The sequence below is a fragment of the Pezoporus wallicus genome, unplaced genomic scaffold (genome assembly GCF_028554395.1).
Source record: "Pezoporus wallicus isolate ANWC-B61680 ecotype Strahan unplaced genomic scaffold, APGP_CSIRO_Pwel_v1 contig_13057, whole genome shotgun sequence".
NCBI lineage: Eukaryota > Metazoa > Chordata > Aves > Psittaciformes > Psittacidae > Pezoporus > Pezoporus wallicus.
The window spans coordinates 491,979-515,886 of NW_026640978.1; the positions used below are offsets into that span (position 1 = coordinate 491,979).

The 23,908-nt window shown below is 50.8% G+C and overlaps 1 protein-coding gene across 3 annotated transcripts in view; it reads left to right on the forward strand.

The window, feature by feature from the left end:
- The window catches only part of SKAP1 (src kinase associated phosphoprotein 1), a 139,936-nt gene that overhangs the window by 22,360 nt on the left and 93,668 nt on the right, over positions 1-23,908 (forward strand). For all 3 annotated transcript variants that reach the window (XM_057421424.1, XM_057421422.1, XM_057421423.1), the window contains one exon: positions 6,841-6,957. In XM_057421424.1, coding sequence (XP_057277407.1) covers positions 6,841-6,957 — 117 coding nt within the window. The remainder of the gene's footprint in view (positions 1-6,840; positions 6,958-23,908) is intronic.

The window sequence follows — 23,908 nt, forward strand, 5'->3', positions numbered from 1 at the left end:
ATCATCCTTTGCATTATCATAAATGCCTAATGGGCATTTTCTCCAGTCCCTGGAGTGCCTATGGCTGTGCTGTGTGCTTCTGCCTTTGCATTCACTGCCTGGACTTATTTTTTCTTAGCAGTGGAATGCTGCAGATACGGGCAAGACAGCCTCCTTGTGTCTTGTCATTGGAATGTGCTTGCTAAGCTCCAGCTCCCTCATGGGTTCGTTCTGTTTATCCCTTGTTTGCTTGGAAGGGTTTTGGCTAAGAAAATACACTGAACCTACTGACACTGCAATGGCCATTACTCAAACCCCTTTGGCTTGTGGTCTCCTTTTTGGTACCGATGATGCTGACGTCTTTTATTCAGATCCTAGGCTGTGTTTGCAGAACTCTTTGTCAGTTGTTGGACTTGCACAGTCCTGTGTTTCTGGCAGAGCTGGTGCTTTGGAAGATGAACCAAAGCGCAGATTTGTCACCTCCCTCTGCCTCAGTATCCCCATCCTTTAACCGAAGACCTTCTCTCTTCAAAGAGGCTCATGAAGGATAACTTCTTATTGGCCAGAGACACAAAGCATCGGTAGCTTTAGGCTGACTTTGCTCGCGTTGGGCCGGGCTTTGTGCTTCACTGATGTGTTACTGGGGCATAAAAGAAGGGATAAATCTTGTTTACTTGTTTACATCCCGTGGGAATCCGCTGCTGCTCTGGGTTTCAGGCTTGTTCCCAGCCAGGCTGCGATGCGCTGCCTTGCCCTGGCAGGCAGCTGCGCCGTGGAGCTGCTGCCCACTTGAGAAGCAGAAAGTGCAGCGCCTTCACTGAAAGGGTGCCAAGGATTGCAAGAGAGGAGCCGGAGGGAGGAAGTCAAGAGGGGGACGGAGGCAGAGAGCAAAGAGGCAGGGAGAAAAGGGGAGCTCAGCTGGGGAATGACAGAGAGGGCTGGCAGGGGATGAGAAAACACAGAGTCCTGGGAGAGATGCTCAGCAGCTTCTTGTCTTCATGGGTTTGGGGGGTATCTAATCCCCCCCCCCCCCCCAAGCCTCCTCAGCTATTTGGCTTCATGAGAAGCTGTCCTCAAGCAGCCCTGCCGAAGTTATGGGAACTCATGGAATGGTGCTCGTGGGGCTGCTTCCTGGGCTGGGAGCAGGACCGGGGCTTTCTGTTGGAGCTGCTTTTTTCCTCTTAGAAATGACCCCATAATCGGCTGTGGGAAGAGTTCCGTTTCTGTCTCTGCCCCTCAGATGGAAGCCTAGGAAGGGATCGCTTCCAGGGCACCGACTGGGTTCTATGAGCATGCAGTTTCTTTGCCATGTGGCAGGGAGAGGAAACAATCTAACCCCAGTCTGTTTGGAGCATCTCATCCCGCTTTGGAAGCGGAGAGTTGCAAAACCTGAATTCCCTTCAGTGTCACAAAATATTTCTCTATTTGGACCCGTTGTAGGGCTTGGATTTTTAAGTAGAATTATGTGTTTTTTTCCCGTTACAAAAGGAGGTTTTTCGCCCCAGAAAGCTGCTCTTTTCCCCTCGGCACGCTTCAGGAAGGCTGCGCTCGTGTTATCCAGCTCCTGCCTGATGAATTCCCGGGAAGTCTGCGGCCCATCGCGGGCTGATGCCGCAGCTGCAGCCCGACCTGCTGGGCACCCGCGCTCACTGCACCCGCAACCCGCCGCAAAGAGCTTCCTCCTTCCGGCTCGCTTTCAACAGCAGGGGCAGTTTTAGTGGCCTATTAATTTGCTTGACTCCATGTAATTAGCGAAGAAACCCCGGCTACTGAGCGAACAAGATGGGGCTTGGACCGGATTCACTTGTCAGGCAGCCAAGACCTGTTCGGGTCGATGTTTCTAACCCAGTGATGGATCGGCTCCTCCTGTGCACAAGGAGGTCCCTCGCTCTGCTCCTGACCCCGCTGCCGTGAGGCAGAGCTGTCCTGCTGGTAAAACACAGCCTAAGCAGGGATGGGTCCTGCGCTCACCATGGCCTTGTCTGCCTCGAGAGCCAGGGACAAAGTTATTTCCTCCTGTGCGTGGTCTCCACAGCCAAGAAAATAGTTTCTGAGGGGGGAAACCACTTTGAGATCCGTAGATACAGGAATTTCTCCTTAGTACTGCTATGGGTACGGCCCGGGATGGGCGTGTATGTGTGTCCTAGTGATGTGCAATAGAAACCATGGGATTTTCAGCAGATGGAATATTATCTGGGCCCGGGTGCTACAAGTCTGAATGAAGAAGGTGCAGAGCATCCGCGTCGCCCAAAACCTCAGCTCTTCACGTATTAATCACAAGGACTAACCACACAGAGCCAAATGGGTGCTTAGGAGCCAGCGAAGCCTTTAAAGCATTCAAAAAAAGAAACATCATACATTTCCTAGCACATAAATGTGTTTAAAAAGGTATATAATTTATAATGGCAACGTTGACAGAGCTGTAACTACATTACAAAGGCTAAACTATAATCTATTTACAAGTGAGCAGTGCTTACTGTGTGGGTGCGTCTCTGTTGATGTGTTTCCATGTGATTCTCCATAATTTCAGCAAGTGATTGTAGTGAGGGATATTAAACCATAGTATTGATAATACTTTTACAGCTCTGCTTTGGGAAATGCATTACTTCTAAATTAGTCCCTGCAAATGTAGGGATATTAACACTGTCGAGCATGAAGGCAGATGGGATTTGGCTCAGAGACCTTTATTTGTAGCATGATGCTGAGGAGTCATTACTTTAAAGCAGGAACTTCGTTTCCTTGAATATTAACTGGAGTTGGGGATTTTACTTCCGCTTTGGCATGAACGAGCTTATCATAAAAGTGTAAATGGAACTCGCTCGGTATTGATTTTTCTTCTGCTTTAAAAAGATGCTTAATGAAACTCAGGGTACCAGATAAAGGCCTTCACTGAATGCAAAGTAAAGCTTAATTGCAGTTCCCTTAACAAGCTACTGGAGATGATTTTTTTCCTGCTACAAAGCCCTTTCACCTATTCGGATTGTTTCTCTTCCTGTGTGTGCCAGGATGCATTAATCCAGCATTCCAGCCCCCACCAGGAGAGGCGGACGGCAGCTTAAAGACAGGAAACTTCTTTGGCAGTTCTTGTCCTGGGGAAGAGCTTGGGTTTTGGGGCTTCAACAAGAGGTTTTAGCCTTAAATAGAGTCACTGCCCCTCTCCTGCACAAGGGGAAATGGGCATGGAGGCATGTTCTGGCACTGCACTGCAGAACTATAGGAAACCCAGAACCTGAACTGAGGTTTTTCTGTCCTTTACCCTAAGTCCTGGTATTAGGTGGATCCTGCAGCGATGCCAGGGCAGAGATGGGGCTCTTACTTTTACATTGCAGCGTTGCAAGCCCCAGAGCAAATAGGAAGGGAAGGTTCAGGTTATTCCGTTCCTTGCAGAGAGCAGTTTGTGCTCTCAAGGCTGTGGAGAAGGAAGCAACAGTGTGTTCCTTCTGCTGCAGGTCCTCCTTGTGCTGCTTGAATGCTTCATTAGGTTCTCCTCATTCTCCTCTTGATCGCTTTCTTCTTCTGCAATGCAGGGGTCTGCCAGAGCCAGATCGGTGATGTCCATGGCTCCTGCAGAGACCTGGTGTAGCTGATGCCACGCGCCTGCCGCTGCTGTCCCAGGGCACTGCTCTGAACTGCCACCCCTCTAACACTGGGGACACCACAGACACCATCTGTCCCCTCTGAGGTTTGCTATGTAGAAGCAGGGTATCCGTATTAATTACAGCAAACGCCTTCAAGCCCCTCTTTCTGCTGCTGTGCAAGAAGCTGTTTCTCCACAATACATCAGCCAGCTGAAAGCTGGCATAATTTCATCTTCTTTCCCCCTGTGCCACAACTATCGTGAAGCAAGTTGAGTATTTGGGCACTTGGGGGTAGCCAAACCATGCCTGGGGATCCCCTGGATGAGGTGCAAGCCCCAGAAACCTCTTGCTCTTTCCCTTAGAGTCAATCCTGCTTTTTGCTCCTGCTCCAAAGAGTGCTAAGTTGGGGAATGTTGCTGCGGATCGGAGCGGGAAGCGAGCGCAGCATCGCGTCAGGTGCAGGGTAATTATTTGCTGGGGTTCTCTGCTCTTTGTGTTTTATTCCCTGTGTTTTCATTAAAAGCTAATGAGTTTTTGCTTCCTTTCGAACAATCGCTTGGCCCCTGACAAGTTGTTGGTTGTTTATTTTGCTTGGCCTCAACTGTTGCTGCTCCATAAACTTTATGGAGAAGGGGATTAAAGCACAACAAGTCCTCATAATGCAAATCCAAGTGGGAAGGCGGTAGGCTGTGTTTTAAGGAGCTATGTCTGCAGAGCTTTTGTTGGTCTCTTTTTCTGTTCTGTTACTAAAACTAGAGGGTGGTGTTTGAGGATATCCCTCATACTGAACCAAACAAAATGCTTTTGGTTGTATTCATTTGTGTTGCAGCAGAGTCCAGCTGTGCTTGGTAGGATGCATGTATGTGCATCCTGCAGCCTGGGTGTGTGATGGGCATGTAGACCAGGTCTCCACTCCTGTGTAGGGACAGCAAGGAGCCTATTTGTGGTGAGAGCATCCCCTGTGTGCTTTTTCGTGCATCATCCACCAAAGCAGAGACCTGTGGTTGATGCCTGTACCAGCTTCACCTGTTCCATAAGTCACTGTAGAAAGGCATTGACTTATTCTTGCATGTAACTTCCCTGGTTGGGTCCTTGTTCTTGTTCCAAACAGCTTAGTGCAGGCACGCACGGGTGTGGGAGCTGTGCCGCCTCCTGCTAGTTGGAAAGCAGGAGCAGTTTACTCGTTACTGCAATGATCCTGCACCTGCACCTCATTCCATGGACACCTGTAACCCCGGGCTGTGCTGGAAAATGGTGCATTTTGGGTTGAAAGGAGCCAAAGTGCAGAGAGCGGAGCACGGCACAAGGGAAGGCTCCTCGCTGTGGTGAACGCTGGCTTCTCCTGTGCTGCCCACTTGCTGTTGGGGAGAGGTGTTTTAGAGAGGCTTTTTGGAGCCTTTTGATTTGAGGAGCGAAAAAGCCCAGCAGTAAAGCAGGGAGGAAGCAGCTCCTTGTCCCACGCCACCAAGCCAAGTGCTGCAATGGCTGCTCCAAGGTCAGGGCGGTCAGCGATGCGCTCCCGGCTGCGCTCTGCTTCCCACCGCCACTGGAGCAGGGATTTCAGTCTCTGTTTTTTAACCCCTCGTTGTTGTTTTCCGTGTGGAGGCACGTGCATGAGCCCCAGGTTGTTGGAGCAGAGGAACGTGCTGTGATGGGTGGAAGACTTCCATTAGCCTTCCATTGTCTGCAGTACCCTGTCTGCTGAGGTCTGATCCTGCAGAAGGATCACAGGCTGCCTTTTTGGGCCAGGGACTGGCAGCTTTCTTCTTAGCCTGAGGTTAGCAATGCTGAGTGATGCGCCTTCCCAAAAGGTCTTTTCTGAATTCCCTGTTTCCCCATCATCCGATGTTCCACACTGTGTGCTGGGATGGCTGCTGGAAGCAGGCAGAGCTGGGAAAAGATTGGATTACTTCCGGGCTTTTCCCCTCTAAGGAAACCTGTAATGGCCTAAAGGGTGGACTGCCAGAGACCCCTCTGTTCTGTCGCTGCCCCCCATAGACCTTTGGTTAAGCTTGAAGCCAAATCTCCCATCAGTTTTTCCTAGAGCTTTGGGCTTAGCACAGCAGCAAGAGGCTGTGTGGTACCCACTGTGATCGGTGTTTTATGGAGCTGAGCCTGGGGGTGTGATGCTCTTCACAGCCACATTGCTCCTTCTGGGGAAGGATTGAGAACTGAAACTGTGCCCTTGAATGCAGGAGCCCGGGGGTCTCTGAGAGCTTCCCACCCAAGAGCAAGGGAGGGAAGGCTCCAACTGGGATTGCTGGAAGTAAACCGCATCCCAAATATCGTGTTGCATCTTTGTGCAGCTGGAGACTTAACAGTGTCTCCAGTGTGTTTTCAGGTGGGAGGACGAGCATTGTAAACCTCTGTTCCAGGCCTTGGTACCCTTTCATCAGTGCTTGATTGAAACTGTGGGGCACAGCTCCTCTGTTTGCTGAGATAAAACTTGGCTTTAGTGCTTGAGCACAATTAACATCAGCTGAAAACCCACCCTTCTTGCTGTTTGTTGTGTGTTGAATGAGTAAGCAGCTGTCTTCAGCTCTGTTATCAGCAGCCTGGGCTCTGTGTATTCAGGAAATGGAAGGCAAAAGCTTGAAAGACCACTTTTTGGGCTTTGTTTAGGGTGAGGAGTAGTTTCTTCTACAGGTAGGCTAGCTGCACTCCATTCATATTAAACCTTGATATTAACATCTGTCACTGGAGCCTCTAAGTGCCTTCTGCATAAAATCCAATATCAGGAGCAAATTCCCTAGCAAACATTCAATGTAACCTCAAGGATGGGGAGGTAATAGCTCCTGCCTCCCCGCTCAGACATATGTGACTGCTTGTCATAGGGAGTCAATCTTTCTTTCCCTACTGTTCCTCAAGGAGGGACCTCAAAGCTCCTTCCTACAGCGTAGGACGAGTCTTCATTCTAGCGAAGCAGCGTAGTCCTTCATTTCACAGATGGATGATTTCGTTATGCAGAGCTCATGTACTGAGAGCAAGAACAGAATTGGACCTAGCTCTGGTAGTTTGGCCTCAAGACTGGTATTTCCAGCCTCCTCCTTGTACACCCTCTGGGTGGGAAGTCCGCACACATCCAGCATGAGCCTTCTTGCTATGCCACCATGACCCTAAATGATGAATCTGCCCTTAAACACACGAACCTGGGTTTGGGTTTTGTAGAGGACTTCAGTGGAAGGTGGGAACCAGGAGGAAATCTGTGTCACAGGGTGGGCAGTAAGATTGGGGTGAAGAATGTGTCCTCTTCACTGAACTCAGGCTCCCCTTCTCTTTCTAGGAGAGGATCAGTGTGATGCTGGCTTTGGACAGGACAGTTGTGATGAAAATCAGAGCTGGGGTTTTGCCCCTTCCATGACGTCTGATGCTTCACTTCCATCGGACTTGCAGGATGATGGTAAGTCCTAGATGCTTTTTGAAGTCCTTGAGTGAAGAGATAATGAGAAGTGTTATCAGGTCTCATTTCCTTGTCACAATGCAGGAGCTGGTTTTTGTGAGTTTTTATTGTTGGCTGGTACCTGCTTTGTCAAGGACCACAAAATGCTCTGGTGATCCTGGGGTTAGTTTAGGATTGCTGAAGTTGAATGTAGTTGGTGAACGTCTTGCTGCAAACTGGAGCTGCTTGTTCTATTTTGGGTTGGCAACAGTGATGGCAAAGAGCAGAGTTTGACCTGGTGGCTGTGTTTCCCAAAGCAACGTGCAGCTTTTGGTGTATTTCTTCTTGTTAGGAATCTGTAACCATCAGTCAGGAACGCAAAGAACTGAGGATTTATTTGGGACAAGGCTGCAAGAGCTGATGGGCACCAAAGCCAGCTCCTTCATGCGATGCAGAACACCAGGCCTATCTGCTGCTTTATGCCATAACATAAATGTCTTCATTTTGGCTGATCAGAGACCGGGTTGGTCCGGTGGCAGCTGCAGCATGAAAAGAGGTGTGGAGTTTGGGATTGGTTGCACTAAATAGTCTGGGTGCTCAGACACAACACGCTTACGCAGAGTGCAGATGGGGAACGTGCGACAAGGAGAACAGATGGGACATGAAAGGGTGCGGAGGACCTCAAGCTTGGCCTCCGTGGGCAAGCAACGTCTTTATGGTCTAGGGTTTCTCTTGGCATGTTTATGAAGCTTGTCGAAGGAGGTATTTGCTTTGCTACCTCACAGTGGTGGGTTTTGGCAGCTCCAAGGGGCAGAGCTTGACATAACAGTTGCAAGGTATGCAAACACTTGGCATCCCTGGTCGTTTACAGGCTCAGGCTCCGTGGAAGGATGCCCAGAGGGGTGAATAGGAGATGGCTAACACAGGAAAAATGCCATACCACAAAAAGGAGGGGGAAAAGCTGGCACTGGGAGCAGCTGCATTCAAATGAGGTGTTAGTTCTTGGAAACGGGGGAGAGTCCTGAGTAACAGCAGCGCCGTATGTTGGGTCTGGATGCAAGTTGAGCAGTTCTGGCTGTGTGGATGAGGCTGTGGGTAGTCTGAAGGAGTCAGAGTAAAGGGAGAAAAGGCCAAACCCAGGGTTTGGAACCTTTTCTTTGCCCTGCCATGGTTTGCTGGGGCATTGCCACAAGGGGGTTTTCTTGATGTCTGCCAGTTGGATGGGGATGGATCAGGGTTGGGGTTTCCTTTGGGAGTTTGAATGTCTGTGATGATTTACTCTGGGTTTTTGGCGTGTTTTCTTTGCTTGCTTCTTTGACGATAGAAAGTGCAATGATCTCTTTTAACAAGTATGAAATCAGTCACTTGAGAGTTGAAATCAGTACGTTGGACAAGCTAAAGGCAGTGTCAGACAGGCCTGACTCCTGATTAGAACATCCTTGTGGGAAAAGCAGAAAGTTCTAAGACTTTCATGGACTGGTTTTCATCATGGTCCAAGTTTGCCTTCTCTGAGCTGGGCGAACCTCTGCTTTTACTGGGCCCCTTTGTGGGGGCACTGTGACTGCCCCATCCCTGGCAGTGCTCAAGGCCAGGGTGGATGATGCTTGGAGCAAGCTGCTCCACTCATGCAGCACGGGTGGCTGATGCTCGAGGGAATCCATGTAGCTGAGGGCAGGAGAAGAACTTGGCCGATTGTGGGAACATACTTAGCATTCCTGTGGCTTTTCCCCATCCCTTTACAGCCCTGGTTTGCAACAACAAGAGGTTATGGCCGTAGGTGCAAGCCCATGGCACTGTTAAAGGCTCCTATGTCCTCCCTCCCCTAACTTTCTGAATCCCCAGCTTCCATAATGCAAGGCTCTAAAGGAGGAAGGTCTCTGACTGGGGTGATGCTCGCTTTTACCTCTCCTTGCTATCCAAAATGGGAGAGTTTGGAGGCAGGGAATGCCACCACCACCGCTCACGTGGAACAGGCTCTGAGCTTCTCACAGGAGTCAGAGAACCTTCCCAGTTGTCCCTGGAGGAAGCAAGAGGAGCTGAGCGGGTTGGGGATGACTTTACTCAATGAGGCATGGCCCAGCTCTATAGGATCGTCCCTAATGAGTGATTAAGAAGCTAATGTTTGTACAGTGCTGGGAGGCACCGTGGAACCACTAAGTACTGTTAGAATGATAAGTATTTCTTAGGAGACCCTTCCCATGTAATGTACTCAGACAGCTTGAAGCCTTTGTCTTTTAAACTGGGGAATCACTGGGTTTGCCAGTGTGTGTTCATTTAGTTTTACTGAGGATGGATCCCAAAGCATCCTGAGGGGTGGGAGTTGCACCTCTTAGTGTTTAGCACTACTAAATACGGCTTGAAGTGGGGCTTCTGTGATCATTGCAGAGCATCTTACCCATTGCTGGAGGGATGCTGAGCCTGGATCCACGTGGAGATGAAGGGGGTGAGGACCACTGTGGCTTCTGCCCCGTGCCTGGCTCTTGACTGCGCTGCTGTGTCCCAACAGCTTCAGCAGTGATGTACTCTTGTTTTCTATTGCAGAGGTTAGCATATGGAAGGAAGGGAGCATAATTCCCAGTGACAGGAATGTGTTCTGGAGAAGGCCCCTTTTGCTCATGTTTGGCCTTCTAATACACAGAAATGGGTAGGGAAACAACAAAGCACCAACGTGAGCTTTGTCCATAGCTGGCTCCAGGGGAGAAGCCTGTAAACTTCTTATGGAGTTTATTGTCTGGTCCATGCTAGGCTCCAGCCACCCTGTGCCCAGTATGGGATGGATGTGCTCTTCTCTTCCAAGGTGCACTGTGTTCTCTCTTGGTGCTCTGGAGAACCATGCCCTTTCTCCCTGAACTGTGTAGTGTCTGAAGGACACGTGCTTCCCTGCTTGAAGTACCCTGCTTGCATTTTCCACTGTACTTCCTACACACTTCCAGCCTTTAAGGAATCACTTCCAAAATGTGGAATGAATTGCTTTGAAAGTGCAGGATTTAAAAACGCAGGAGTGTTTTCAGTATGCGGGGTCCATTGTGCAGGGTCCATTACACAAGGTGGGTGTGCAGGGCCATCGGGGCTGTGAGTGGTCCTGCAGAACGTGTGGTGCAGGTAGGCACAAATTTGTTTGGGCAGGATGCGTGCTGTGTGGGTGGGTGCTCAGGGTGCTGGGGAGGGGGGTGTCACACTGCTGGTGTGATGCTGAGGGATGCAGGGGGTTCACACCGCTGGAGTGATGCTGAGGGATGCAGGGGGGTTACAGCGTTGGAGTGATGCTGAAGGATGTAAGGGGGGGGTCACACCACTGGAGTGATGCTGAGGGATGCAGGGAGGTTACAGCATTGGAGTGATGCTGAAGGATGTAAGGGGGGGTCACACCGCTGGAGTGATGCTGAGGGATGTAAGGGGGGGGTCCCACCGCTGGAGTGATGCTGAGGGATGTAAGGGGGGTCACACTGCTGGAGTGATGCTGAGGGATGTAAGGGGGGGGTCACACCGCTGGAGTGATGCTGAGGGATGTAAGGGGGGGGTCACACCGCTGGAGTGATGCTGAGGGATGTAAGGGGGGGTCCCACCGCTGGAGTGATGCTGAGGGATGTAAGGGGGGGTCCCACCGCTGGAGTGATGCTGAGGGATGTAAGGGGGGTCACACCGCTGGGGTGATGCTGAGGGATGTAGGGGGGGGTTCTCACCGCCGGGGAGGGGGGGTCACTGCCGGCTCCGCAACCGGGGCGCGGCGGCGGCGGCAGCGGAGTTCTGCAGCGCCCCCGTGTGGCGCAGAGCGGTGCTGCACCGTGCGCGTCCGCGGACCCGCGTTGGCTCCTTCCGCTTCCCGTGAGCCCACAACCAAGAACCAAAAGACCCCCCTAAAACCGACCCCCAAACCCCACCCAGTCTCCAGCCCGGGTGTTCCTCCGGGTCCCTTCTTCCTGCCGGGGAGCCTCGGTGCAGGAGCAGATCCCTGCTTTTCCACACCAAGCGTGGGAACCGTGGTCTCCTGCCCCAAGGACAGGGTTGTGGCCGCTGCCCCAGGGTAACCATGGAGGCACTGGGTGATGGATGCAGGGGTGGGAAGCGTGGCCGGGGGGGGTGAAGGAGCCACTTGCCCAGATGCTGCTGTTTCAGGAGTGAGAACCAATCGCATGAAGTAAAAAGCAGCAAGAACCTGTTTCAGGAATGCTGAGTGGCTCCAAGCTCTCTGATGTGTATGGATCGGGCCCTGAATGCCTGCGGATGAGGGGAAATGCCTCGTACACTGGCGTTGAAAGCTTTACGTTTTTCCTTTCAGATACCATTAGAAGCAATTATTCTGCCTCCCTGATGTCCAGAAATGTCTTTTTCTGCTGTTGACCATGTTATTATAAACGTGCTGTTGAGGTACTTTAAAACTCTATGAAACAGGGTGGGAGACATTCAGGGACGGGGTTTGTGACAAGTGTGATGCCATCGAAGGTTTCTCCTGGCTCGTTTCCTTTCTGATCTCAAGCATCACCTAAATGGGAGATGTTAAAGCACAGATCACTTATTTCTCCTTATTCCTTACCATGGCTTTGAGCAGGTTTGACCAGTTCCATGCGAGCTTTGCCAGGGGGAGGAGAACAGGCCCGAATCCATGGATAGGAAGATGTATTTTCCAAGCAATACCTGTCTATGGTGACATTCTGTGCAGAAATCAGCCTCCCTCCAGGCTCCAGGGCTCCTGTTCTTTGCTTTAGCATTTTGTGATTGGAAATGCACCCTAACATCAGTGCTTTCAGCCCCGGTGTGCTAATGGCCCTGGCGTTGTGCAGATATGTTCCTGGAGCGGGTGTCTGGCTGCTCAAAAGGTTTGGCTCTGTTTTATACAGAGCGAGTGGGTTCGGCTCAGTAGTAAGGGTTATTTGTTAGGGGTGGAGAGGAGGAGGGTGGGTTGGTTGCCGGCCGCCAGAAGGGGACGTATACATTATATTGGAGACACCTTATCATCAGCAGTGACGGAGGGTAGGACCAGAGGTTCCCTTAGGAATCACCAGGCAGGACATTCCTTAGTGCTCTCCTTGGGATGTAATCCTGACATGGAGCAAGATTGGGCCCCGCAGTGTTTTGGTCCAGCCTATGCCTGAAGCTCCCACATCGAAGTTGGATGATGGAGTACTTCCTCAGTGCAGGAAAGATACGGACCTGTTGGAAAGGGTCCAGGGGAGGGCCACAGGAGTGATCAGAGGGATGGAGCACTGCTCTGGTGAGCAAAGGATGAGAGAGTTGGGGTTGTTCAGCTGGAGAGCACTCCAGGGAGACCTTATTGTGGAATTTCAGTTCTTAAAAGGGGCCTGTAAGAAAGATGGGGAGAGGCTTTTAGCAGGGCTGGTTGTGATAGGACGAGCAGTGATGGTTTTACACTAAAAGAGGGGTAAAACACAGGCACAGATTGCCCAGAGAGGTGGTGGATGTCCCATCCCTGGAGCTATTGCAGGCCAGGCTGGATGTGGTTCTGAGCAACGTGATGGAGTCAAAGGTGTTTTAGGCTGAGAAAGTTGGGGCTGTTCAGCCTAGAGAAGAGAAGGCTGCGTGGAGACCTCATAGCAGCCTTCCAGTGTCTGAAGGGGGGCTATAGGGATGCTGGGGAGGGACTTTTCATTAGGGACTGCAGTGATAGGACAAGGGGTAATGGGTTAAAACAGGGGAAGTTTAGATTAGGAGGAAATTCTTTCCTGTTAGGGTGGTGAGGCACTGGAATGGGTTGCCCAGGGAGGTTGTGAATGCTCCATCCCTGGCAGTGTTCAAGGCCAGGTTGCATGAAGCCTTGGGTGCTATGGTTTAGTGTGAGGTGTCCCCGCCCATGGCAGGGGGGTTGGAACTGGATAATCTTAAGGTCCTTTCCAACCCTAACTATTCTATGATTCTATGTCCCTGCTCATTGCTGAGCTTGAAAGGTCCAACCCGAACGCGCCCGTGATGCTCTGCTCACTTCATGCTGGTTATTTGCAGCCTCAGGATTTGAAAGCCTGCGCTGCTTTTACACTCAATACCGTGCTTGTGAGTGGGGTTTTGGGTGTCACCTGCCTGGGTTTGTGGTTTGGAAACGGGTTCCTGCCCAACCACGGCGCTGTTTGGTTGGGGTGTTGAAGCTGCTCGAGTCATTCCCTGCTCGTAAGAGCTCTTCAGGCAGAGCAGCTATGTTGTGAGCCGTGCGGTGTAAACCCTCAGCAGCTCGCTGGGGCCCCACACAGGATTTGTAATTGAAATCACTTCCAAGTCACCGAAATGCCGATAACTTATTAATGCAGCTCTTCTAGAGCACAAACCTGCCAGCTCCGCTGCTCGCCGACAGGGAAAAGGCATAATTAAAGTTTCTTTGTATTGCTTTGGAAGCGCAGGATCAGGGGAAGAGATTTATTTTCCGTACCTAGAGGACAGTCTCTAATGACAAGGTGTTATTTGGGTTTTAATAGCAAGTTTGCATGGAAACAGGGACCGCTGCCTTACGATCCCAGCTTCAAACGAATTGCAGCACAGGGATGCCCTCGGCACGTCCATTATTTCAGCGGGAGCACTGGCGCCTTTGAGCTGATGCTCTCGGGTGCGCGGAGCCGGGTGGTGGTGGCGGCTCCCAGGAGGGATGTCAGAGGGATGGAGCTTCCTCTCGTGGTGCATTGCAGGTTCCCCACGTCAAACACCCCTGAATTATCAATGTGCCAAGTTACAGCTGGGGGGGGGGGATGCTGGGATTACTTGGGCACCAGCCTCCTAAAGGCCTTTTTATTCATGAGGATGTAAATCCAAGGCATAAACGCTTTGTGTCTCCATATTCTCCCCAGCAGAGGGATCAATATGCAGGAAATGGGAGTTCACAAAGTGCCGGGGTAGAACTTCATGGCCGCTTTTCTTCTGCCCTTTGTCAAAAGCAAGTGGTTCCAGTGCCCCAAACTCATAGGCACCAGCATCTGTCATTACTGACCTGCCTGGGGCCTCCTCTGTAGGAGGGGTGCTTGGAGGGCAGGGTGCTGTGGCCCAGCAGCACGGCAGCAGAGGTGCCAGCTTTGGTGCCCTGTGGCTGTGTAGAAGCAGCCTGAGGATGCCCAGACCGCCACATCTGGCCCCCAGGACCTTGTCTAGGCTTGGGAGATGGGGTTTTGCCTTTGCAGAAGGCTGGGGGCTGAGTGTGCTTGGCACTGGTAGTGATGGGGTGCAGCAAACATAAGATAGACATTTTGTCCAAGTATATAGATAAGAATAAGATAGAATATTTGGTGGGTTCTGTGTGTGCTTCAGCAGGAACACAGGGGAGAGATGCTCCAGATTGTGCCTTTGAAATACATTGGGGTTAGAGGAAAGATTTGGGGGTTGTTTTCTTGGAGATAGGATTTTGAGTGTACTGAGGTCAGCAGAGGAGGTGAAGGAGGCTTTTCCTCTGAGTGAACGGCAAGAAGACTTGTCTGAAAGCAGGGTGAGCTTCTATTCATCCCTCTGTGGGACAGAAAGGCAACCAAGCCACGTGCTTCCCCCATGCTCTTGGTACTCATGAGCCTTGGGGCCCTTCTCCCTTATCCCGAATAAAGACAGCTTCGCCCCCCAAAGACACTCCGGGTATTGTCTGGCTGGAGCTGTTCATGGCAGTAGTAATAATTGTACCTGTATCTTGCAGGATCCATCTCCAAACACTAACAAGTCCTGAACTACCAAATTCCCAGCTGAGAGAAATGGTCTGGACAGCAATAAAAGCCCTTGCTGTATATACATTAACACACACTAAAGTACTACTGACTTCATTCCGACTTAAGCATGTGCTTCAGTGTGTGGTTCAGCGTGAGCCACGGGGAATACATGAAATTATGACTCGGGTTATGCATTGCTGAAAATCACTCCGTGCAAAAATAAAGCCACTGTCCTGAAGAATTTAATTTAAAGACTGCTTATAATAAATGGTAAAGCGAAACGCGCTCAAGAACAACTGGAGGGGAGGAAAAGCCTCTTTTCTTCAATTTTTCTTGTAACTTCTCTCCCTTCTACTTTAAATAGAAGGAGTCAAGTGTAACTTTATTCAGCGAGCTTCTCTCTGGGGCTGGTGTACCTGCCGGTGGGTTTACTCGAGCGGAGAGGCTGCGCTCGGCCGTTCCATCACTGTCGTTGAGCACGGGGGCATTCTGCGTGTGTCTGCACACGTGGGGTTTAGGAGGAGCTTTGTTTAAGGCTCCCGGTGACGAACTGCTTCTTAAAACCAGGTAAACTTTCATTGTGTAACCCTCGGAGAGATGGCGGCGCTTGAAAGGGGTTGGGTGTCCCCATTGATCGCTTTGTGCTCCGTGGTGGAGGGTGGCCGGGAGCGTGCGGCTGCGTACCTGTGTGTGCTGGGGGCAGAGGGGCACTGAGCAAACACTGGGACTCCTTCTTCTAATCCAGTGTCACGGGAAGAGCAGCCGAAACAATCGGCATCATCCTTCACCCCTGATAATGCTTTCTCGCCAACTAATAGCTCCTTGTTCATCAAGGAAACGAATGTGTGTGGAGGTGACGTGCTCTTCACCCGCTGCTCTTTGTTCTGGGGTCCTCCAGACTGATTGTATCAGCTCCAGCACTGACAAATATCCCCCCAAACTTTAACACTATGTAAAATTGAGTTATGGGGTTTTAAGGTTAGACTCCTCTGGCTGAAGGTTGATTGTCTCCGAGAGATAAAGGAATCAGTACTCAACAATAACAAAATCTTTGCCATAGGATAATGCCTGTTATTGAGCTCCCAGCTCTCTTTATTTGGTTACAAAGCTTCACCCCTATTCTTTTTCCTGCACTCGTAGGTTAAAGTGGTAGCTGCCGTTTGAGATTGGTGAATTGCTGCTGTTCCTCCATCCACCCTCGCCCTGTGCTTGAACAACCGCTCTGGCAGATGGATGGGTTCCTTGAAGCATCCCTTCACCCAGGGCCGTGTCTCTGCCGCTGCGGTATTTAACCAAGTTGCCCTCGCAGTGGCACCTTCCCAGCAGCGCAGGGATGCTCCTGGCACTTGGGTAGCCTTTGGAGAAAGAAGCCTTGACTGCCTTGCCTGTACCATCCCAAAGAGCTTAGGAGGCAAATCATGGAGTAGCAGTTGGAGAGCATTAGCCTGGTTTTAGAGTCGGATTCATCCACTGGAATGGAGGGAATAATAGAGCTGGGGCTGATGCAGAGTGCAAGTGGCTCGACCCAGGTCCAGTGAAGAGCCTGTGGTGTAGGTGGCAATCACATCTTGAAAGCCTTGGAGCCCCAGCAACCGTGCTCAGATTCTCTGGCCAAAGACCTCTTCTGCATTTAGCAGTGCACGTTGGCCATCTGCTGCAGATGAAAATGGTCTGGCATCGCTCTGCGGAGGATCAAAGCGTTAGCAAACAGGATGGAATTTGGGGAAGTTTATTTTAGCTTGAAACTGATGGTATCTGGGGCAAAGGCACTTAGTGCTGAGACAGGCTTATGCTGTGGGCAATGGGAGCCTGCCAAGAGAGGTGCCTGGCAGGGGCTGTGCTAGCAGTGGGTGAAGAAGCCGCAAAACCCAAGGGAGGACAGAATTTAGTGGGGTGAAGCTCCCTGTCCGCTCTGAACTCCTTCCAAATCCTGGAAGCACTCTGCCTTTCCCGATAAACACCTGATGCATGAGGTGTGTGGAGAGGATGTGTGTGGTGGGGATGACCTCTCCTTGGGGATTTAGAGCAGGGATGCGGTTGGGATCGGTCTTTGAAACTAATCTATAGGGTGGTGCTTCCCACCCCCTGTGACTTGTGTCTCTGCTTTACCCACTTCTGGTTCCCTAAAAAGACAGAACTCTGCTGTCCCCCAAAGGCCATGGGCATCTGCAGGAGAGTTCTTTGGCTCACTGGAGCTTTCAAGTCTGTCCTGATTTCTGCTTCCTTAAACCTCATTCATATCATGGAATCATAGAATAGTTAGGGTTAGAAGGGACCTTAAGATCATTAAGTTCCAACCCCCCTGCCATGGGCCTTTTGCTTTCAAAGCAACCCCTGTTATTCCAGGGGGCCGGGGACTGCAGGATGAGTTCATCAGTCCCCTGCCTCTGACTTGGAGGGAGCCGGTTTCCATCCTACTCCTGTGCACACCCTTCCTGTGCTCAGTGTGTTAGGTTGAGTTGCTGAGATTTTGGGCTAGATCCAGCGTTGGGGTTTAGCCTGTGTAGATGTAGCATCATTGCTGGCAGAAGCTTTGCGTTACCCTGACTCCCCTCCTCTCCGTGCGGAGCTCCCTGTGCCCCATGCAACCAATTCACTTTTGAGATCCTCGATTACATCTGAAATTCTTATTTTCTCCACAACATTTCTCCTTTTGCTCCATAACATTCCCTGGGGCTGGATGTGCTCCAGATGACTTTTGTCTTTGTATTACCCTGGTTTATTCCTCAGTAGGATGCATCTCGTTTTATTCCTCTATCCCTATTCCTAACCTCTCCATGTCCCCTGCTATTATTTCCTCTGCTTTCACTTGATATTTGCATTACCACCTAATTTAGTATCTTCCTGCTCATTGAATTAATGGACTGTTTACTTGCCTTAGATAAAACGGGGGCTCATCCCCTGCAGTACCCCAACACAGCCGCTTCCCCCGCACGTGACACGGGACCATTCATCACCAGCTTTTGCCTGTGGCCCTTGGGCCAGTTCTCAGCCTGACGATTGCTTCTATCCAAGCTGAGGTAAATTAATGCTTCTCAGGGAGATTTGCTGTGGCACCACATCAGAGGCCCAGGAAAGGCTCCAGATATATTGCATCTTCTACATTAGCCTTCATCTGCTCCTTCTGAGCTTGATCAGAAAGGCTGACCTGTGCCTAAGGTCATTCTCTCTTCACAAACCCAAAGGTTGCTGGTTGCTATGAAGGCAATTATTGCCTGGCTGCTCCTCAAGTAATTTAGTTCCTTTTTGAGTCTTTCTTCTAATCTGTTCTGTTATTTTACGAGGGTGACATTGGATTTGCCCCAGCGTTTTTCAGCTTCACCTTGGTATTGTGGTGGTGCTACCTTCGATCATTGCCTTCTGTATTTCTTAGCTCTGCTGTGATTAGAAGGAAAGGCCAGTGGGTTGGGAGGTTTGGGAACTTAATCATGATTCCTGTAAGGCTTCATGCAAATGGGGATTAGTGGGAAGGAAAACACAACCATCGAAGTACAAAGCAATAGATGGGTACCACGCTCACCCCCTCATCCAAGTCTAGGAAGCCCAAAGGCCACCTGAACAGCCTCTATAGCCATCAAGAAGCAGAGCACAGCTTCAGACCCCTTGAGCTGTAATGGTATCTCCCACGTAGGTGTGAAGTCTTTGCTGCCAATTGTGAGCTGTGTTTGTCATCTAGTGGACATCAGGATGGTGACACTCCTGTATCCATCCCTCCTCCCATCCCAGTGAAGGAGAAATCTAGTTGGGAAAAACCAAAAAAAAACCCAAACATAAGCTTTTATTTTCAAATGCCATTGGAACAAGTGGGTCAGAAATACTTCAATTCTCTTATTTGATGTGTTGGACCTTATTTAAGGTCTTGCAATGCAGAAAAAAACCCTCAACCAATGGAAAAACAAAGCAAGAAGGTTGAAACCACCCACTTTTACAATGGGAAACTCACCAGCCCACCAAGGGAAAGCAGGGCCAGACAAGATGAGGATTTGAATATTCTTTCCCTCCTGTTCTTTGAGATGCAAACTTGCTGCTGATCAAAGAACTCTGGGCAGAGGGGGAGGACAATAGTGCGGATCACCGTGACTTTGGGGCTTGGGTCCTCGGTTCCATCCCAGGATGGCTGGGGTAGGCCTGGGGACTGGGACAAGCACTGATTTCCTCCCCTCCCCCTTGGTCTTCCCGTTCAAGCCCTGAATTCAGGGCTCAGCAGGGGAGCTGAGCTCTCTGAGCCAGGGGCACAGGCACAAGCCCTGAGGTTGCAGAAACTGCCATAAAACGGCTATAGCTCTGCTGTCTACAAAGCCTCCATCCCTCTTGGGTACCCCAGTATGCTAAATCTGTGGGTTCAGACTTGGGGCAGGTGGTAGGATTTGCTCCTTTAATCTTCAGCGTCTATTTATTACAGTGGAGCTCCAGGGCATCTGAGCATGGCCTTTCTCGCCAAGAGACCATAACAAATGGATGCACGACGTTGGTGTCACAGAGCTGGGCTTTGCGCACCACCTATCTGCACACTCCGGTGCTGGCTCGCTCTGCCTCTGCTCCTTCCTTTGTTGTGGGGGCTTATGAGCCAAGGGGGAAGACAAGCAAGGAAGGGATTCGAGTGCAAAGAGCAGCTCTTTGCCTCTCCACACCTGCCCTCCCCTTCGCTTCCTGCCCCGTCCTTGGCTCATTTGTCATGGGGGGAGATGCTCACCTTTGGGGATGCGCAAATGCTGTGCCCCGCAGGCCGTGATGTGGAGGAACCCTTTTCCCTTTGTTTACTCCTCGGTACTGAACCCTTTTGCAGTTGCTAATTATTTTTCAATTGCCCAAGACAAATGAGAGGGTTTGGGGGGGGGGGCGTTTCTCCATGACCCTGCCTGTCAGGTCCTGGCACCCTTTATTAATGGGGGAGCTGGTTCTGTGAGCTGCTTCTTGTTGGTTTGAAAGAATAAGAGGGGAAATATCTTGCGTTGCAGAGGTAATTGGAGCCTTTCGTCAGCTCTGAATGCAATTAGAAACTACCAGGCTAAAGACACTGGTGGGAAGATCCATCCTTTCATTGCAACTTCAGTTGTAAGGGGAAAAACTGTCCTTAGATAAGTTGGGGATCTGCAGTAACCTTCAACCTTATGCAGGAAGGTACCAGAGTCTTGTCCTAGTCTGCTGGAAGATGATTTAATTCCCATTGCAGTGATGTTTTGTGGTACCACCACAGCACCAAAGCTGTTTTGCACCGAGTTACAGCTCTGAAGAGCTTGCAGTTTGATCAGGCAAACGGGCAAGGTAAAGGGTGACAAGGGGGGAGTGATGTTAGAGGAGTGTGAAGTGGTTTGCCTCCAGTGCACCGGCTGGTCGAGGTGGTGTTGGACCAGGATCAACCCAGCGCCCTTGAACTTCCCGTTGTGTTTTGGGAGGGTGAATGAGGGGATGACGAAACCAGGAGCATGATGTGCATGGGGGTCCTGGGCTCGCCAGGCTCACAATATCATACAGCTAAAAAAGGTGATTCTTGGCACTTGAGGGACCTTGGCTCGCGTGGATTTGGAGGAAGAGGGGACTGTGGGACCAGCTGGAGCCTGGTTCTTTGTGCTTATATTCTCAGTGCAGTCCCCTTGCTCTGGAGTTACAGGAAACATCGCCTTCAACCTCCACATCAGAATTCCCATTCCCTGCTAGCATAAAGCTTTTAATCCACGGAGACAAGCAGCCCAGGCCTCGCTGGGGGGGGGCTGTGGTGTGGGGTGTCACTGTGTGGGGGTCCCCAAACCCACATGCTTGCGATGCCACGTGTGCTTCCATGGGGGATTGTTCTTGGCAGCCTTTTGCAGAGCTGAATCTCCCCGTTCCCTATTGAATGAGGTTGGGGGGATAAAAAAAGAATATGCTCTTTTCAACCTAAGATGTATTTTGCAGCCTGTCTCCAGGCAGCTCCCAACCCAAAGGGCATCACCGAACGCGCCGGCAACCAAATAGCAACCGGGGGGAGGGAGGGAATAGGAGGACAGAGGAAGATGGAAAACCTCCTATACAATAATTAGAATAAAATTGGGGTATCAGGAATACAGGGGTCAGCTTCTGTTCACACCAATATGGCTTTCACCTTGTAGAGAAAGGCCTGCACCAGGTAATTAGGTCAAGTCAATGATTATATATCTTTAAGCGAAGTGGAAGGGACTGTAATTGTGATGAAATTTGTTTGAAGAGGGAAAGCATGGGGAATTTTGTTTAAAGGTAACGAGTTCAAAGGGGAAATGAAGTTCAAGGTTCAGTTCCTGTTCACTCCTCGCACAAAAAACCAGCCCACAACAACCCACACGCACCCAGCAGCCAATATTTCTATCAGACGAGTTGCTTTATCTGTTGGGGATGGGAATGGGAGCATATCCCTGCAGGAAAACGGGAATTAAACCACTGACAGCTCTTTAATGGGGCTTTCTTTCTTTAGAAGCCAACAGAAGGGTAAACCTTGTGTAATGGGTTTCCCCCCCCTGTCCCGAGTTGGTTTATTCTTCCTTTCGGAGCAGCCACCTTGCATGCAAATGGGTGGCATCCCGAGAAGGGCCTTGCCTGTGATATGCAAATACCCACTTTGTTTAGGGGAGCTTTCCAAAGGAGGGGAAGGAAGGCAGCTGGGCCATGAAAACTGCCCATCTTAGGGGATTTAGTGGGATTTCACCTTCCCAGATACGGTTTTGGTGGGACGAAACGGTGTTCCTGTTCATGCTCCTGAAATGGTGTTTTCCTCCCGGTAAAGATGCGGCTTCTGTCCATGCCAGGGGTTGTTCTGGTGGTCTTAGGAGCAGTTTTGGCTGTGGCGCCTGATGCTCAGTGCATCAGTTCTGGGGGGGCTGGCTCCTACATCCCTGGGGCAGTGCTGATGTCTGGGGGTGAGGAGCTGGCAGTGGATGCTCGGAGGTGGCTGGGCAGGATTCAGCTGTGCTCGTTGTCCCCCATTGTGGAAACAAGGAGGGGTTCATGGTGGTCGTCACACTGCTCTTCCTGTATGGGTGTTGAGCTTTGCTGCTTTTCTGCCCAATGCCTCCACTGTGGGACAGGAGGCTCGTCCTGAGTGCCAAAGAATGGCTTTTGTGCTCATCGTGGAAGTAAATCTCGGAAGTTTAGGGCTTCCCTCACTTGAAAGGGGAAAAGGAGCAAAGCAGCTCCCCAGGAAACCTCTAAATGGCCCAGAGATGAGGGGCAGCCCCCAAACAGCTCGCTGTGAACTTGGCCCATGATCTTGCTGGCCTTGGTGCTCACCACACATGAGCACAGAGCTGGCTTTGGGGACAGGATGACACAGGTGATGTGGGTCCTGGCCCATCCTGCTCGGCGTGAGCAGCACCAAGGGGCTGGTGGCCAGAGCTGGGATTGGGGTGATGGGAGGGGGACAGACCCTCACCTCTGCTGAACCTGGACCGCACATATTTCCACCCTGGCATAATGTAGAAGTTCAAGGACCAACGTTGCACCAATATTAATGACCTCAAAGGGCATGGAGAGTTCAGAGTTCGCCTTCTGTTTGCACCACCCATCCTTTTCTCCCTTTTCCCATTGGATGCATCCCGTCTCCTGTATAAATTTGATGTCACCGGTTGCTGTTAAGATCTGTTTGGTGACATTTCAATCTGGTTGAGCGTTGTCGTCCCCCCCCAAATATACAGTGGTTTTGTGCGGATAATAGAGGGTGAAGGGTGGGTGTCGGGTCCATGGGGGAGCGGGGTGCTCTTGTGATCAGTTCAAGGTTCACTCTTTGTTCGCGTGTAATAAAAAGTCTTCAGTTATCAGGTATTTAAACCCAAATCAGCAGTTCCATATCCGTAACCTGAGCTAAGTGTTCCTGCAGCTAATGGCCGCGCGCGGCTGCCGTTTGCAGCGCGTTGGGTGACACTCGATTTGTACTCGCTGACGGGAACAGATGGGTCTTCATTGTGGAAACCCGCCTGTATGCAAATGTGAACGGAGTTTCACCCGCGCCCGCGCCTGACCTGACCACGCACAGGCATTTACCCAGCGCGCTCCGCCGGGGGGGTGGCCGAGGGCGATAAAAAATGGCACTCGGATAGTACCAGCGGCAGGTCAAGTTTACCATCCGTCTTCCAGCGGGGCCGAGACGGCAACACGGTTATTTCGTTTCAGTGGGGATGTTGGTGGCAATAAACTCCATCATTTCACCTGTTTATGAACCCAACCTCGGGCCGCGTTCTCGGCGCATTGAGGGCTGTCGGCTCCTTGGTCCTGCCGGGAGAAAGGGGGGGTCCTGCTCTCGCGGTGGGGGGGGTTCTTTCTCATTTTAGTTCATCCCCCGCTCCTCATCTTTCCTTCCTGCTTTGGAGTTTGAGGTTTTGTCTGATTTCCTTCTCCCCCCGCTTTGTGTTTTGTTGCGTTTTGTCTATTCCTCCCCCAAAAAGGGGCCAAACGGGGCTGTTCTTCCCTTCTTCTTATTATTTAAACACGGAGAGAAACGATCATTGACGCCAGAATAAACAAGCGGCGGTTTAGGCGTCGCTGAGCACTTTTTGCATGTGCAGAGGCGGCCCGCGCTCCCTAATAAATCTCGCCATTTAAATGTGCAACCCTTCATTAGAGTGAAAATATGAACAGCTGTAATCGCACATTTACGCTGCTGACAGAGAAGAATCTCCGCGCAGTTGTCATTTTTCACGCTGATGAAGAACCGGGAGCAGGTTCGAGCACTGATTCTGTAACTGGGTGGGATTTTATTCCTCCATCCCTTCTCCCCCCCCTCCGCTGCCTCTCCCCAGCCACATCCAGTAGTGTAGCAAATTAGCGTCTTTTGCTCGCAGCAATGCCCCGCTTTCCGATGATCCTCTGGCTCATCAGAAAAGGAGATTTCTCATGCCAATTGCAGAGCCCCTCTTGGCTGGCGGCTCCTACAGGCCTGACCCCCCAAACTGTGGGGAGGATGAATGGTTCCACGGCCCCAGGACATCTGTTCTTCAAGGGATGCTGTGAGCTGGAGTCTGGAACTGATAGGGGAAGAAACACTCCCTACAAATATAGTAAAAGCTCCTCGGTGCAGTAAATCTTATTTCTTACAACTTGGCTTCCAGCACATCTTAGGAGACAAGGGGGGGCTGAGAGGGCAAATGCCTTTTATTTTCTCTTATTGTTTTAATGGTGGAAATGCCCGTTTTGCAGAGCCTGGAAAGGCAGGAACTGGAACCACTGCAAAGCATCTTGAAACCTTCCTGTCTTGTTTTTATGGTTTATTGTTCTTTCTGTGATAACCCCCCCCCCGCAACCCAAACCGGACCTCGTCTGTATTTTTAGGCACTTGAGCCTCTGCTCAAATCATCATGACTAGAAATGAATGGCCAGAACTGGAGCTGGTGTTTGTCCAGTCG